At 41.2% G+C, this 15,659-nt stretch overlaps 1 protein-coding gene across 1 annotated transcript in view; it reads left to right on the top strand.

The window, feature by feature from the left end:
- Nucleotides 1-15,659, top strand: part of EXT1 (exostosin glycosyltransferase 1) — a 175,891-nt gene that overhangs the window by 140,170 nt on the left and 20,062 nt on the right. Inside the window, exons 2-3 of the mRNA XM_014870099.2 lie at nt 10,353-10,446; nt 13,124-13,231. Coding sequence (XP_014725585.1) covers nt 10,353-10,446; nt 13,124-13,231 — 202 coding nt within the window. The remainder of the gene's footprint in view (nt 1-10,352; nt 10,447-13,123; nt 13,232-15,659) is intronic.

The raw sequence follows: 15,659 nt of genomic DNA, 5'->3' as shown, positions 1-15,659 counted from the left end.
TGTTTCAGCAACCTCAAAGTGAAAATTTTCTTTTTTGTATCCAATCTAAACTTAGCTTCTTTCAGTTTGAAACGATTATCCCTTGTACCTTTGAAAGAGGATAAAACTCTTTCCAGCCTTACTGAAAGTAGTAGACACCCTGCTCTGGTTCAACATCAACGGAGGACCACTGGAGTTGCCTCAACAACACTGTGGAACATAAGAAACACATAATAAAAACAATCTGCAGTTTTAAACTGATGCTTAATGGAATGCAGCTCACTCTGGCTGAGGAGAGTGGCTCCAAAGGGCACTTGGTGATGCAGAAATTAAGAAGACTAGTACACTAGTTATAGATGCCTCTTTTGCTGAGAAAAACAAATAAGAGAAAACTTGTATTTTACTGTAGTGAGCAGAAATGAGCAAGCACAGAGGAGCAGATCTGCAGAGTGACATTCCATTTTACCTGGCCACTCAGTGAAGCACAGTCCTGGTTCTCAAACCACACATGGCATGGCCTTGATTTAGCTTTATTTTAGCAAAACTGTGAATGGGTATAGAAGGCATCACCAAAAAACAATTATCAGTGGATTTTTCCTGCTATATTCTCTTTCCTCTCTCTTAGAAAGTAAAAATTATTTTAATACTGACTGTTGACTGCAATGGGGAAAAAAAATTGCATTTTCCTGTCCTTCCAGAAAATGCTCTGCGTTATTGCAGAAGTTAGTTCTCATTAAATCCAGAAGATCAGCCAGTGGAAACCACCCTGGGCTGTTAACAGTGCTGGGATTTTACCCTAAAATTCAGGGCTACAAACCCAAAATGCACAGAATTCGGGTTGTTTCCCCCTCCCCGCTTTGTGTCCTAATCCTATTTTTGAGGTACCTTTGTCTCATTTATAGAAAGCAGAAAGAAAATACTTGGAGGTCCCGAGGTGAAGGCAAGTAGAATTAATAATCAGCCAAAATAACGAAGTACCTAGATGTCTTGTGGTGTACTGCTCCTGGGGACTAAGCTGCAGCTGACTCTGTATGAGTAAAAAATCGCTCATCTAGTTCATTCAAAGTTTTTCCTTGGATTTGCTGAACTAATTTCTCCTCCAAACATGGTCACATTTTAGGTCAGCATGCCTAGACAACATGGGGCTCTGCCAGCAGTTTCTGTGTAAAGTTCTTCTTTGTTTTTTTGGAAACAAATCCAGTCATTCATAGAAATGAACTCCTGCATAATTACAGCCAGCATTTCACATCATCTTTGCTTTCCATTTTTAGATGTTGCGTCTGGAGGACTATAACTTTTAAAGATGCCAACAAGCCACTTAGGAGCTTGATAGCCGTAATGGGAAAATCTGTGGAGCTGAATAGAAAATGATAAGCTTCATAAGGACTATTCTAAATCGTTTGGTAAAGAGCTCAGCCAGGCATTCAAAGCAAGAATACAAACTATAACCCCTTCTAATTCCATCTTCAGGGGGTTGTACTTTCTCTGCTGTCCTGCTGAAGCCCCAGTCCTTCAGGCAGCTTAATGGAGAGGATGGTATTCTTTGCACTGGAGTCGTCTGACCTCTGCTGGGTCCAGTTATTGGCCTGTTGCATAAATGGGTGCAGAACACTGATTTTATCCATATTTTACCCTCTGGGGCAACCTTTTTTCTTTCAAGATTATTTAAAATATTCAGTAACCACAGATACTGATGTGTGAACTTCTAGAAAATGGATCCTCTTTAGCATTTTTTAGCCTCAAGTTTTTAATAAGGAGCTATTTAAAAATAATTCAGAAATATTCGGAGGCCTTTTATTTTCTTGACAAGTAGGTTGCAGTCATCAGCTTCAGAGCCAACAGGTGTGTTGACAGGTGAACGATCTCACAATAAGTCTTTTATATCTCTGCATGGTGAGGCTTTCAGGTATGTCCTGTAATCTCAAAATTAGAGTGGGTAGCAGAGGAACTAAAATTTGTTTCTTTGTTCAGAAAATGCAGTATAGATTTTTCTTTGTTTGGATCTTTAATCCAAACTGATGCTTTAATAACTGAAATTCCAGTAGTGGTTTGGTTTTTTTTGTTTATTGGCTTTTTGGTTTTTTTTTTAAGTTAGACAATAAATCAATAAGAAAATTGTTCTTGCAGTGGGAAATTACCCCAAAGATGTTCACTGCTGGACTGTCACAACATGTGAGTTCAGTTAATGGGAGAGTAGATGGAGCTATTTAGGACAAGTGTTTGACACTGCTTCACTGCTAGGAAAGGTCTAAAGTCCAAACAAAGTCACTCTGTGAAGATTAGAATAGAATATTCCCAGTTTTAAAAATAAATATCATAGAATTATGGAATTATTTGTGTTGGGAGGCATATTTTAAGATCATCTAGTCCAGCCTCTCTGCCATGGGCAGGGACACCTTCCACTAGACGAGGTTGCTCAGAGCTCCATCCAACCTGGCCTTGAATACCTCCAGGGATGAGACATCCACAGGATCTGTGGACAATCTGTTCTAGTGCCTCATCACCCTCATACTGGAAAAATTCTTCCTTATGTCCGATGCAAATCCAGTCATTTTTAATTTAAAAGCTTTACTCTTATCACTACAGGATGTGGTAAAAAGTCTTCTTTATAACTTTTGTATAAGCCCCCTTTATATATTGAAAAAGCACAGTAAGGATTCACTGGAGCCTTTTCCTGGCTGAACAGCCCAAACTCTCAGCCTTTCCTTGCAGGAGAGGTGCTCCAGCCCTCTGATCATTTCCGTGGCCTCATCTGGACCCCCTCTGACAAGTCAATGTCCTTGTGTTGGGGACCCCAGAGCTGGACACGGTTTTCCAGGTGGGGGTCTCACCAGAGTGGAGTAGAGCAGGAGAACCATCCCCATAACCTGCTGGTCACACTTCTTTGGATGCAGCCCAGTATATTAGTTCCCTGTTGAAACACCAAAGCAGACTATCAGGAGTTAGATACTACTTTCAACTTACTCCTGCATTTTTCTATGCAGAATACTGAGGAGCAAGGCTGAGTAGATGAAGCCCACATTCAGGCTGCATGGTGGTTTCATTGGTGAAGTGGAGGTGCTGCTTTGTTCTCCTGCCAGCAGGCTGGGATTCTTTATATTAAAGTATTCTAAAAGGAGTTTGTGATCTCCAGAAAATGGCAAGGTAGAGGTACCATAATGATGCAAAGTGCTGGTGTAATTTATTATTAGAAGAATCCTGTTAGAAAGCAGCTGTCTAAGCCACTGGATCATCTTAATAGCTTGGTATTATCTTTACCTTGTAAGGATCCAACACCTTCGTGGTCAGTAAGTGCCAGTTGAGCACTTTTCAGACAAAGAGCATTCATACATGCTTTTGTCACTTCAGAGGTCATGGCAGGAGAGGTGGGGACAGGTAAAATCTCACCATGTGGCTCTGTGTGTGCATGTTCTGTGTGTGTATCTGCGCATGCGAGCGTCAGTATCACTGCTTTCCCACCGACCTGGAGCATATTTACAATATGTGGGGCTGCATTTGCATTCTTCACAAGATACAGGCGAGCACTGCATTTGCTTCTCCATGGATTTTTCTTGTTCAGGCATGATGTGAGTTTTCTTGCTGCCAGCACAGCGAGGTGCAGCTGTGAAACAGGCGCTCTTGGAGGACTTCAAAGCCTAGGAGCCAGTGTTTGGTTTTAGAAGAAAGGTTACACGGTGCCATTAGCAGGTTGCTCGTAACTGGGGCATGACACTGCCTGGAGAGGCAACTCTGCAAGGTTTGCCTCTGACATGCCACTTACAAACCCACTCTGGTAGACTTGGTAAATAAGCAATTATCTTTAAATATCAAATTATGTTGGTGAGACCACATTTGCTGTGTAAGATTACTTGTTTTGGGTGGTCTAGCCACTACACTGGGAGCCAGTTGGATATCATTTTGCAGTCCAAGTGTTGTGCATGTTTGCATGCGTCATATAGATTTACAGGACATTATGGGTAAATATTTAGACAGAAATCTTTTGAGTATTTTTATTGGTTGTAATGCACATTGACTTTAACGGCTTGTGTATCTAAATGTTTTCTGCATCATATTGAAGTGAACTAAGTCTAACAGTGATGTCACTGAAGACTTTAAAGATACTTTTAGTTTTAACAGTTACTGTCCATCTTAACTCTAAAATAAAGTTTCTTCAGCAGTGCATTAAAGTGAAAGGTCTGCTTCCCTGTTTTTCTTTGTTAATCCAACCTTCTTAACTAAAGGAAGATGCTGGCATGGAATGGAGAAAACAGTTGTGCTCCACTGTTAGTTGCTGCATGCTTATAGAGTTTCATTTCCATTGCAAGGCCAAGTAGAATTATGCAGAATTTTCAGATTGGGCTCATGCTCATACCCATACTCAGCCATTACCAGTGTTCTTAAGTCACTGTTCATGCCTGCTGCTGTAGTTAGACAGGAGCATCCCTTGGAGTCCAGCAGCCAGGGCAGTGTGGTAGCAGTGGCTGCAGCTACAAGCTAGACTGAAAGAAATACTCCAATGGCTGCCTTTCAGCACTTGGCAAAAAAATCCTTTTTATGTTAGTTTCAAGGTCGTCAGATGTCATTATAGCCAAGTATTAAAAATTTCAAAGAAAGGAGGCAGTGTGTTTGATTTATAGAATAATTATCTAGCTTTCGCTCTAACTTGGCTTTGGCAATGGTTTTGCAAGCACTCGAAAATTAAATCCATTTTTTATGGCACTACAAGGTATTATCTCACAGCAAATGATAATTAAACACCTGTGAAATCAATTAGCCTTTTAAACAGGGAAAAAAAAGTTTTCCAATTATGTTTTTGCACCTCCAAACTTTCTAATTCCAGAAGCGGCACTTGCAGAGCAGGGGATGAACAGCCAGTAGCCAGTTAACCGGTGTTCAGATCACCCCAAAGCCTTGCGCAGCCGTAAATCCAGGAGCAAGCAGTTCGCAGTGACGGCACCCTTCCAAGCAGGATGTGAGAGCCTTCCCAGCTCAGTCTTGGGCAGCTATCTATCTGACACAGCCGAGCTGTCAGCTCTTCTACAAAGGCAGTTACTCACTCGGTGTTTTCAATGCCAAGTTTTACTTGACAGTTTATTTAAAAGCCAACATACCTTAGTGGAAACCAAGCAACGAGACGCTCCATTTGACTGAGTGGGGTTTCTTCTCAGGCTCTCCAGCCAGTAGTTCAGAGCCATCTATATTAAGCATTCACACATGGAAAAATGGCCACTTGTTAATAGCTGAAGATTAATATCCTGGAAAACCAGGAAACACTTCTCCATTTACCTTGTTACAGGTGTTTACTGTCTGTTGTAGTGCTTCTTATGATATAGAAACTTCTGGAAGATGCAGTGTGCATTCATGGGCTTGCAGATTCAGAGAGGGAGTCCTGGACATAGTTGGTTAAGTGCCATCACAATTTTTTGGCTCAGGAAGTAAAAAAGCAGCTCTAGTCACATCTGACATCTACAGTGGAATGTGCTGATAGTCCCTGCCAAAGATGAGCTCTCCAGCATCTTCCAAAAGATGGATTATGTGTGGCACTGTTAAAATATGTACTGCTGGGTTAAACCCATTTCATTTGATTTGAGTTAAACCTGTTGTATTTGGCTTGGGTTCTGCTCCTGTATTTCCATCTGAATTTTAATAGCCATAACATGCAGCTGGATTTCAGTGAATGCTGCATCACCAGGGAGGAAGAAGTAAGGTCAGGATGCTGTGGTTAGCATTCCCAAGATCCTTCTAGCTGCTGGAGAAGCCACCAGTCGTTTGTGTCTCAGGCTTTCAGTCTAAGAAACGGAATGGTGATTGTGTCCTGTAAAAAAACATATTGTCTACTTAACAGGTGCCATATAGCTAGATAAAGTGTTATGATAATCACTGCATCTAGACGTATTTTCTGGTCTAAACAGTCTTTTTAGATTTCAGACCTCTCTTCCGTCTTCAATCAGTGGTGATGAAGATGTGGCTTTAAAAAATAGTTTATACTAAAATTGGTAGTGAAAATACTTCCCAGGCTAGTTTATAATCTCTACAGTGTAGTGACATGGGGAAATGCTTAAGCTGTAGGAAGGAATGTATGGCATGGCTGATTAGTCACTGCAGAGCTTCTGCAGCCTGCTGGGGCTCCTTGGGATAATGGAGAACCAGGAATCCCAAACAGCCTTCTAATCCATGTGCTGATTGACATGGTCGGCACATCAGAAGGAAAAAAAAAGAAAAAAGGGGGGATTGGGGATAGACAGACAGTGTGTGTTGGATCAAAGAGTTAAAAAGGTAGGAGCATTTGGCTGGGCAGTGTTTCTCTTTTGGATAATTGCCCTCACAGCAGCATTGCCGTGTTTACACGTGTGTGATCGATGGGGCCAAACATATTTCCTCAACTATGGGTGGTGGCAGGGATGGAGTAATTAGATTAAGTTGTGAGTAAATTAGAATTGATTGCAAATAGAGCTATTCTTTTATGCTGCCTAAAAAGGTACTAGCTGTGAACAAGGTACACTTAATCATTATGAAAAGAAGCCTGAAAGTTAATAAAACATGTCTCTAATACTTGCAGAAGGATGCCAGCTTTGGATTAAATCTGTAGCTATTTTAGTTTTGAAGACCCAACTGTCATTTTTAAGGCATATGCATTTTGGATTTTAACATGTTTGAATGCTGCAGCTGAGACCCAGGCCAAGCCGACCCTAAAATTGGCAGTAAAATGTTACCTCTGTGCAAGCGTGCAGAATGAAGGAATCAGGAATGTATGAGCAATAAGCATGTGCCCCCACTCCCCGCCAGTCTTTTAATGTGGAAACCTGGAGCTTTTTGGAAATAAATACCTTCTGAGCAAAACAGAGGGCTCCTCTAAAAGCTTTTCTATAAGTAAATGCTAGGGAAGATAAACTGCCAGAAGGAAAGGAAAATGTGAGAAGTTGTGCAACACCAAAGCAGCACAAGTAAGGAAGAAGTGCCCAGCCAGCCCCTGCTCAGTGCTCTGCAGTGCTGGTCTTTGCTCTAATTTTCTGGAGCCTGAAAAACCTCCACAGCTGCGTAAAAAAACAAAGGGTCAGTAGGCAGGTAAAGGAGCATTGTCCACGCATGCTGGCAGATCCGAGTTTGCAGAAACCACAGCAATGCAAGCTGGAAGACAATAACAAATGTCCCTGCCATCTTCAGATGTTACCAGCTAATGGTAATAAGTAGTTCTGGAAACAGATCTAACCCCCCATTGCTGGGGAGAAGAATAAGAAGAAAACCTGAAAGAACCTCTTCTTAACACTTTTCTAAACACTTGACTATTTTCTCTATAGCTTAAGACACCTCCTCCAGTTGTGAGTGGAGGTTCTCATGCTTGATTGTCTTGCTGAGATTTTGCTGAGTTTAGTCAGTAGAGATAGTGGGTAAATAAAGCCCGTTGTTGATGTGGTACTGATGTTTGCATTAAATGCCAGATTGGTACTTAACATACAACATTTGTACTCTAGCTGAGAGGGTAGGTGTTCCTGGAAGTCTGTGCCAACTCTGATTTCTCTCCTGGACAAGTGAAGGAGAAATTTCAAGTCCAGCAAATACTTCAGTCAGATACTTACCTTTAGTCATAGAGATTATTTTACTCACTTCACTGAAAGTATTTTAAGTCTGAATTAAGGGAAGTGCAGAGATGCTTTCAGGTGTAATGCTATATGCTTTTTACTATGTGGAAAAAAATGCACATCAACATTTTGCAGTCCCTGACAAAATGCTGGCAAAAATCAAACCTGCTGCTGTGTGCATGGTTCTGTCTGGGCTGAATGGGAAGGAGTCTGAAAGTGAAAGTTGCCCTGAAACTTCTGTCCTCACCATGCCCTGTGGACCAGAGTTTCATTTTCCAAGTGACATTTTTGTGACCAAGGTCTCCTCCAAATGCTGCTTGGCAGTCAAAAAAAAAAAAAAAGTGAAATGGTCTTTGCTGCAAGCTTGACTTTGAAATACTGTTTGGTACATGTACATTATTTCCTCTGTAAGCAATGCTTCCAATTGCAAAGCTATGCTTACAGCCTGACAGAAATGTGTATTTGGGACCGGTTACATGTGTTGCACAAAAAGTGTTCCCAAATTTGTATTTAAACATACTGGGCCATCTTCTATCTTCCAGCTAAGGCAGAGTGCTCCCATTGCTTGGCATGCTACTCATGAACTCATAGGAGTAAAAATAGCACCTCATGTTTGCAGATTTCAAATAGATGCTTGATGCCAGAGTGGTCTCTGAGGGGTTTAAAGTGGACACTGCGCTCAAAGATCCCATTGAGTCACCTTAAAGCATTTTGGTTGAAATTGCAGGGAAAATTGTTCAATAGACTCTCTGGTGTGGTTCATTCACTTCAGCAGCTCTTGATGTATCCATCATTACATCATTGCTTTACTCTGGATGTGTTCTTTCTGTATTTGTGGGTCCTCCCTGAAGCGAGTAGATATTTTGTGCCCATACATCAAAGTTAGGATGGGGCTTTCTGTGTACACATGATGTAGATAAATTGCTTGATGACCTCCGCAATAAATCGCATGTTAAATTTTAAAAGGCTCAAAAATAGGAGCAAGATGCTAACTGGTTTCACAGTGGAAAATGGTTAACAAAATCCTCTTCCTTTTTTTCCCTTTGTAAATCCATCCTAATACCAGCAAGTTAGATATGTAAGAAAAGGTGCCTAGTATAGGATGTCACTGGGATATGGAAGACTCACTTTCAGTGGCCTTGCTCTCTGCTTTTCTTTGTATTTTGGTTTTGCCATTGATGTTTTGTGGATAATGTTGCATTCCAGGGTATTAAGAGAATTTTACATATTTAGCTAGTGAATGATGGGGAACTTCTGACTGGTGTATTCTAGCCCTACAGGGTATTCTATTTTTGGTATTTATTAACATTTGCTGTCCTACAATGTACAGTAAAGGCAATGAGCCTCAGACCTCTCAGTATATAAAAAAGGAGTGCTTAAAGATGGCAAAATTTTTTTATTTTCTTTTTTTTCCGGTATTCCAGTCCTAATATTTTCCCCTATATGCTGTGTCAGTACTGACTGGTGAGCTGAGACATGGCTGCCAATCTCTATCCCACACAGAGAAAAATAAATAGCTGCCATTCAGATGGAATATGTATATATGTATTTTAACCAAAGTTGAGATACGATTCAAAAGAAAAAAGGGACTTTGAAGTCTGTTTTGTAGTTTTAATTAATGCAATGAGGGGTTTTATTTTACTCTCAGTGGATATAATCTTAATCCATTCACAGTGACCTTTTCTTGTGCAAATTAGCTATACACGCTTGTTTAAGCAAATGGGCCTTTGCAAGATGTCTCTTCCTAAAGACAGAGCTTATAATTGAAAATTGGCTTACTCCCATCTGTCTGGCATGTGTGAGAATACAAACATAGATCCTGACTTCTTTGTATATAAAATATAATCATGTATGTACGTATGCATATACACATAGACACACATAAAAAAAATTGCTCTGCCTGCAGGACATGGTAAAATTAGACTATTGGTGTCAAAAAATTTCAGTGCTACAAGTTGCTGTCAAAATAGCATCTATGTGCAGAGTCCAGGACACTCTGGAGAATGGAGGGTGTTCAGCCTGGATCCTTTTAACTCAGATGAGGTCAATGCCATTCACAGTTCCATGGACTTGTCAGAAGTACAATTTGCTAATAACAGGCAGGAAACTGTTGGGATTTGATGTGTGGTTTTGGTGAATGATTTTGTGGTGTTTGATGTAATTGGAAAAAAAACCAAAAAAACCCACAGAAGTGTCTATCAGCTCTTTCATTCAGAGGAGCATGGATCATTGCAGCTATGCAATTAATTGCCAAAATCTGGTCATTTATTCCTCTCTCCATACTTAACAACAACCACCAAGTGAGTCATTGGAACCTCCCCATCCCTTTTTTAGTGCCTGCTTGATAAGGAAATATTTCTTTGGCATAGTTTAAATATTTTTTTGCTTTGTACAAACCTTTTGTGAACACAGTTATGCATGGTTTTGACTAAATCTGAATAGAAATCAGGGTCACAGACGTACTGCAACAATGCTTTGGGTATCAAAATATTTAATGTGAGTTTGTTCTAGGAAATCATGCACTGTTTTTACAGCTTATTATTGCAAAGACAAAATTACTTCCTTCCTTATCAGTCTCATTACCACTCTCCCCAGCTCTGTCCCACAGTGGTTGCTCCTGAGGAGGAAGAAAAAGGAGCCAGAGAGGAGGCTGACACACATGCATGGAGGGAGTTAGTTAACCTGGTGCTGAATAGTCTTGGTTGGGGATGATTTTATCCAGATGTGTTTCAACAGCTGTTTGCATTTTCACGCCCAGTTACTCTAGGACTCACCACTAATTGAATTTTCTCTTTTCTCCCCTGTTCTTGTTAGGTATGATTACCGTGAAATGCTGCACAATGCCACTTTCTGTCTGGTTCCCCGTGGCCGCAGGCTTGGCTCTTTCAGGTTTTTGGAAGCCTTGCAGGTAAGAGCTGCATTTTAAAGCAGTGACTACGCTGGCTGAAATTCAGTGTGCAATGACAGGGAGGCAGGGAGGAGGGGAATGTTTTTCATTTCCCTAGTGGACAGTAATCCACTTTGCGAAAGCTTTTATTCATACTTCTGGAGCAATTGGCAGCTTCTTCCCAGGAGGGGCTGAGCACTGAACTCATCTGAAGGTTGGATTGCATTATCTCCAGGAAAAGGGTTTCCCTGGATGTGGTGAGGCTGAGAGATTGGACGGGTTTAGAAAAGTATTTTGTCAAGCTGTGAGACTTCCCCTGGGAGACACTGGCCTTTACACATAAGCCCTGGGGCAGTAAAAATAGCTTTTTGTTTTCACTTAGCCAAAACAGACCTGCTTATGTATTGCCAGTTTTGAGATGGTGCTTGCTGAACATACAGAAGGTGGCCTGGAGGTGGTAAAGCTCCAGATGGAAGCTTCACATGAAGGTGGATATAAGCTGATCTCTGGTAGTTTGCATGCTGTCTGGGACAGCACATGAATATCCTTCACCTTTTAAAAATATTTCGGTTACTGATCCCCTTTTTACTACGGGCCTGCAGCAGAAAGCAATACAAAAGGACTCAGGAGTCCCTGTGGCCAGGCAGCACAGTGGTCAACCCTGACACCTGCCTACTCCATCTTCAGCCAGTCTGGTGATTTTTTTTTTGCAAACATCAGCCTAATCGTAGGGTCCTGGATCTTCAGACAGGCATAGAGAGCATTTTGAGAGGTGTTACAACTCCCCTGTAGGTCTGGCGTCTGGATTTCCATGGAGGCTGGAGTGGAGAGAAGGAGCTGCTTGGTTTCAGTGAAATGGCAAATGAACGCACCTTACAGGTTCCTGCCCCCAGGAGTTGTTTTGTGCCATTTGGGAAGTGTTCCAGCATTGACAGTGAAGTTATTAATGAATGGCATCTCATCCCTTTTCATCATCAACCATAAAACGTCCCAGCCACTGTTAGAGAGTATTGTTCTCTGCAGTGCTGAATAGGATTTAGGTACCTAAGTGTGGGTATATTATGTCATTTTAGAAGCCCGGGGTACCCAGAAACCCTTCTGGCTTTCTGCTGCTTCTCCAGAAGGACTCTGGTAGATCCTGTGTCATGTCTGCCCACTTTATCCAAAAACCCACCTAGGGTTGTTTTGGATACCCTACATGCTCTGGACACATATGTGTAACCACTGAACTCTGCACCTGCAATCAGATTTGAGATCCAAGTTCTGGACTGTCACTTGCCTCTTTGTCCTACTAAAGAGAAGATGAATAGCCTGAAAAATGCTGTTCCCTCTCCAGTCTCTTCAGAGGAAGAAGTGGGACTGGCTTATATGAGATGACAAGTCACTTCAGATCCTCCTCAGCTCTTCTCTCATCTGGGCCCAAAGTCATGCAGCTTCTGTTAGATACAACATCTCAGGAGGAGAAAGCAGGGAGTGTACCTCACTGCACAGAACTTGTGGGCTCCAGGTCAATGATCAAATGTAGGCAACTGAGGATTTTGCTGTCAGGCTAGCAGAGTATTTACCAATAAAGGTGTATTTCCAGTTTCTGTCTGGATCCAGGTAATGTTGAAAGTTCTAACCCACATTAGTGGAATGTTTTAAACATGAAAACACATTAGTAGGTGTTTTCTGGTTGGCTTTTTTCATGCACTGATGTAATTCCTTACAGAAGATCACAGTTGTTTACAATAATAGTCGCTGCTGTAATATAGACTTGACCAGTCTGAGATGCTGTGCATGATATGTCTTACGAAGGAAGGTACAGCAGTCTGAAAGATTCCCCTTTATACTGTCTCTTGAGAGGCTTGAACCCTAGTCTGGACCAAACTCAGAGCACATAAGCTTGATTTGATCCAAAAGAAACTGAGCCAGAGCACAGATTTGATAAAAATCCTCTGGTACTAGGTTATTTCATCACATCAGAAGGTTTTTGGTTTGGATCTTATGTTGTGATTGAGCTGACCAGAGCATAGATCATGACCAGATCATTTGTCTATGGAAATACTGACCTACTTGCTAAGTATTCGCAAAGTAACTGTGCAGAAGAATGTGTAAAACTCATAGAAGTTTAATTAGTTTAGATAGCACACACTGGTAAGAAATAGATACTAAATGTGTGTGCTTTTTGTTTGTTTTAAGACATACAAGAATTTTTATTTTTGTAGGCAAGAGATGACAGATGAGTTGTATTTGTGCAGTTACCTCTGTTTGGAGCGTTGATGCCAAATGGGATAGAGAATTTACTCCTTCATGGGAAAGGTGGTCAGGAGTTAAATATGATCTGTGTTTTCTGTAGGGTTGTCAGCAACATGCTATAAAAGTTAGGGAAGTTGCTCCTTGCTAAGTGGTTTACAAAACAGCAAGGAAGGCCATCATTTTGTATTAAATTCTCCAGTGTTCCATCTGCTGCACTGAACAGTTCTGCCCTAGTCTGGCAGTGTAAGAACTGGATTGCAAATGCCACTGTCAGTGCAACCCCCACCTTTCTGTGCATATGCATAATCCCAAAAGGGAAAACTATAAACATTTGGACTTGCCCTCCTGTAGCTTCTGGTGTTCTTTGCCATGTTGCCTCTGCTGTGCTTGTGCAGAGAGCAGGGTGGTGGTGTGGGTGCCCTGGAGGGGCAGCTGCTGACAGTGGCCTCTCTGCCCACAGGCTGCCTGCGTCCCGGTCATGCTCAGCAATGGATGGGAGCTGCCGTTCTCGGAGGTGATTGATTGGAACCAAGCTGCCATCATCGGCGATGAGAGATTGTTATTACAGGTAAGAAAGAGACCACGGCCTTCAGCAGATCAGTTGATTATTGCTGCCACCATCTAAGTGGACAGGGAAGATGAATCCAAAAGGTCAGGGCTGTAAAAGATTTTTTTATCATGAAGGGATTGTCTGTGTCAGACTTGCTGTGAACTCATTTAATATGACATCATTCATTATTTGACCTGAAGGTCATTGCAGCCACCAGGCCACATTCTTAAGTGCGGGAGACTTTTATTTTTGCAAAGAGCATGAAATCTCTTCTGGTGTGGAGCACTTGGATGCCAATCTGAGGTAGACCTGCAGGTACTGTGATGAAAGGGAAAACATTTGAAGGTGGATTCTGCTCCAGTCCTTAAAAAATAGTTTATCCTCAGTGGTATCCTCAGGAAAGCATGTATTTTCTCAGGCAGGAGCTACTATCTAACAATTTGCTGGGAAGCAGAATCTGTCCCTTTCCTGATGTGTGGACCATGTAGCATTGCTTTCTGAAACAGTGTTCATGTCACTTGCTGTTAATCTTGAGGTCCTGGAACAAAAGTGGGCTGAGAAGTTAAAAATTCCCTGCTGCTTTCAGCATCTACTTGGGTTTTAAATGCACTATAGTTGTTTCGGATTTTTCAGCTACCTTAGTGGGTTTTACAGTCCAAATATATTCTGTAAATTCTGAAGAGAAGTTCATGTTAGAAGTTCTTGAAAAATTGATTTTTCCAAAGTCCCATTGCCCAGCATAAGGCTGAGATCCACAAGATCGACAATAAACACAAAGTAGCCACTAAGAGTGATTTTGATACTTGAATTTAGTCTTGTCCACAGAGAGAAGCCCTCAAAGGTACAGGTGTGGTGGCACCCCAAAGAAAGTACCTTTGCCATGTCATCACATGGCTGTTAACTTGTCTAAATAAGTAAATATTTGTGAGGAGCTGGCCTAGCAAGCCTTGCAATGTGCCTGTTCTACTTAATGTCATACAGGCTTGAAATATAAAAGGGTCATTTGATTTTTTGCTTCTGTGGACAGCAGATTTTTTCTGAGCAAAATTATGACTCTCTTTAAATAATAATAATTTGCTGATCTTCATGTTTTCCGGTAACGTGCCATTTGTTCACTTCACACAGCTGCTTCCATATTGAACAGCTACTGCACTGTTATTAACAGTGTTTTTAAAGAGCTGGCAGAGGGCCTGAATGTCTGCTCTGGGAAATGTTTTTGTTATGTTACAGTTTTTCATTTCCTGTTTGAGAGCAACTCGGATGTTTTTATTTGCATATTCTCCTCATCATAGCACTGGGAGAGCTAACTCCAGCTTTTCTGCATTTATTTTTGCAGGGTAGTTTTTCCCTCCCCCCTGCTCATTGCTGAAATTACCTTTTATTAAAGTTCTAATAATTCCAATGTAATCATGCCAGATTAGTATTAATACATCATTTTCCCCACCTGTCTTTCTGGACAAGTAGATTAATAGGCAAATGCATTAAAAATGGGAGCTCTGATTTTTCTTTCCAGCTGTTGTAACAGAGCCCTCATCAAGGCTCTTTTTAACCTTGACACTGTTTGCTGGGACTCATGGTATGGTGTGTAAAATCATAACTTTGTGCAGTAACCATCATAGTCAGAGCAGCATTCCCTTTCAAAAGGTGTAGTGGGGATTGAGTGTTGATTTTATGGGTTGCTTACACACACGTGCATACATACCACACAAGGCTGCATGCATTGCAATTAAGTGTTTATTGAGAGAATGCTGTAATGCCACTACAAAGTGACTTAAATCTTGTCTTTGATACTGATAATGTTTCTGGGTGTGATTAATACACATCTGTGCAGTCAATGCAGGTAATGTTTATTATCCTTCTACTTCTTGGAACATGTCACAAATAGTGATGTGATCTCTTAAAAAGACATGTGCCAATACATGTCTTCAGGTTCTGTCTTTCATACTACTTTTGCAGGGAGTATTTTACCTAAAGATCTATGTTTTACTTAAAGGGCCTATAGGGAAGGGAAATAAAGTAGCATCTTGGACAATCTGACCATTCTCTTTTGCTCCACCTTGCTGCAGTGCTAACTCTCTCATAAGCCCAAAGTCTTATTATATTAGCAGTGTCTCTAAGATGCTAGTCTTGGAGTTGAAGGGCTGAGGAGAGCAAAGATTGGCCCATCTGACACTGCACCCAGTGGAGTCATGGGCAAATTGTCCAGATTTGGTTGCAAACTCTGCAAGTAAAGAATTTGTCGGTTCTCGTGAAAATTTTTTACATGTAACTTCTTAAAGTCGCAAATTTTCTTCAGGAAAGAGGTTTCACAGGAAATCATCTGATTTGGGAACACGTGAAAGCAAATAATGATCACTGCCTCTTCTCAGAATATTTTAGGAATAAGCACTCTGTTTTTGTCAGGAAAGGGTTGAATGTGGTAGGATGCAGACAAACTTCAGAATAA

This window comes from Sturnus vulgaris, chromosome 1 (assembly GCF_052056855.1).
Source record: "Sturnus vulgaris isolate bStuVul1 chromosome 1, bStuVul1.hap1, whole genome shotgun sequence".
NCBI lineage: Eukaryota > Metazoa > Chordata > Aves > Passeriformes > Sturnidae > Sturnus > Sturnus vulgaris.
The sequence above is the reverse complement of the archived record's forward strand: the minus strand, read 5'-3'. Positions and strand labels throughout refer to the sequence as shown.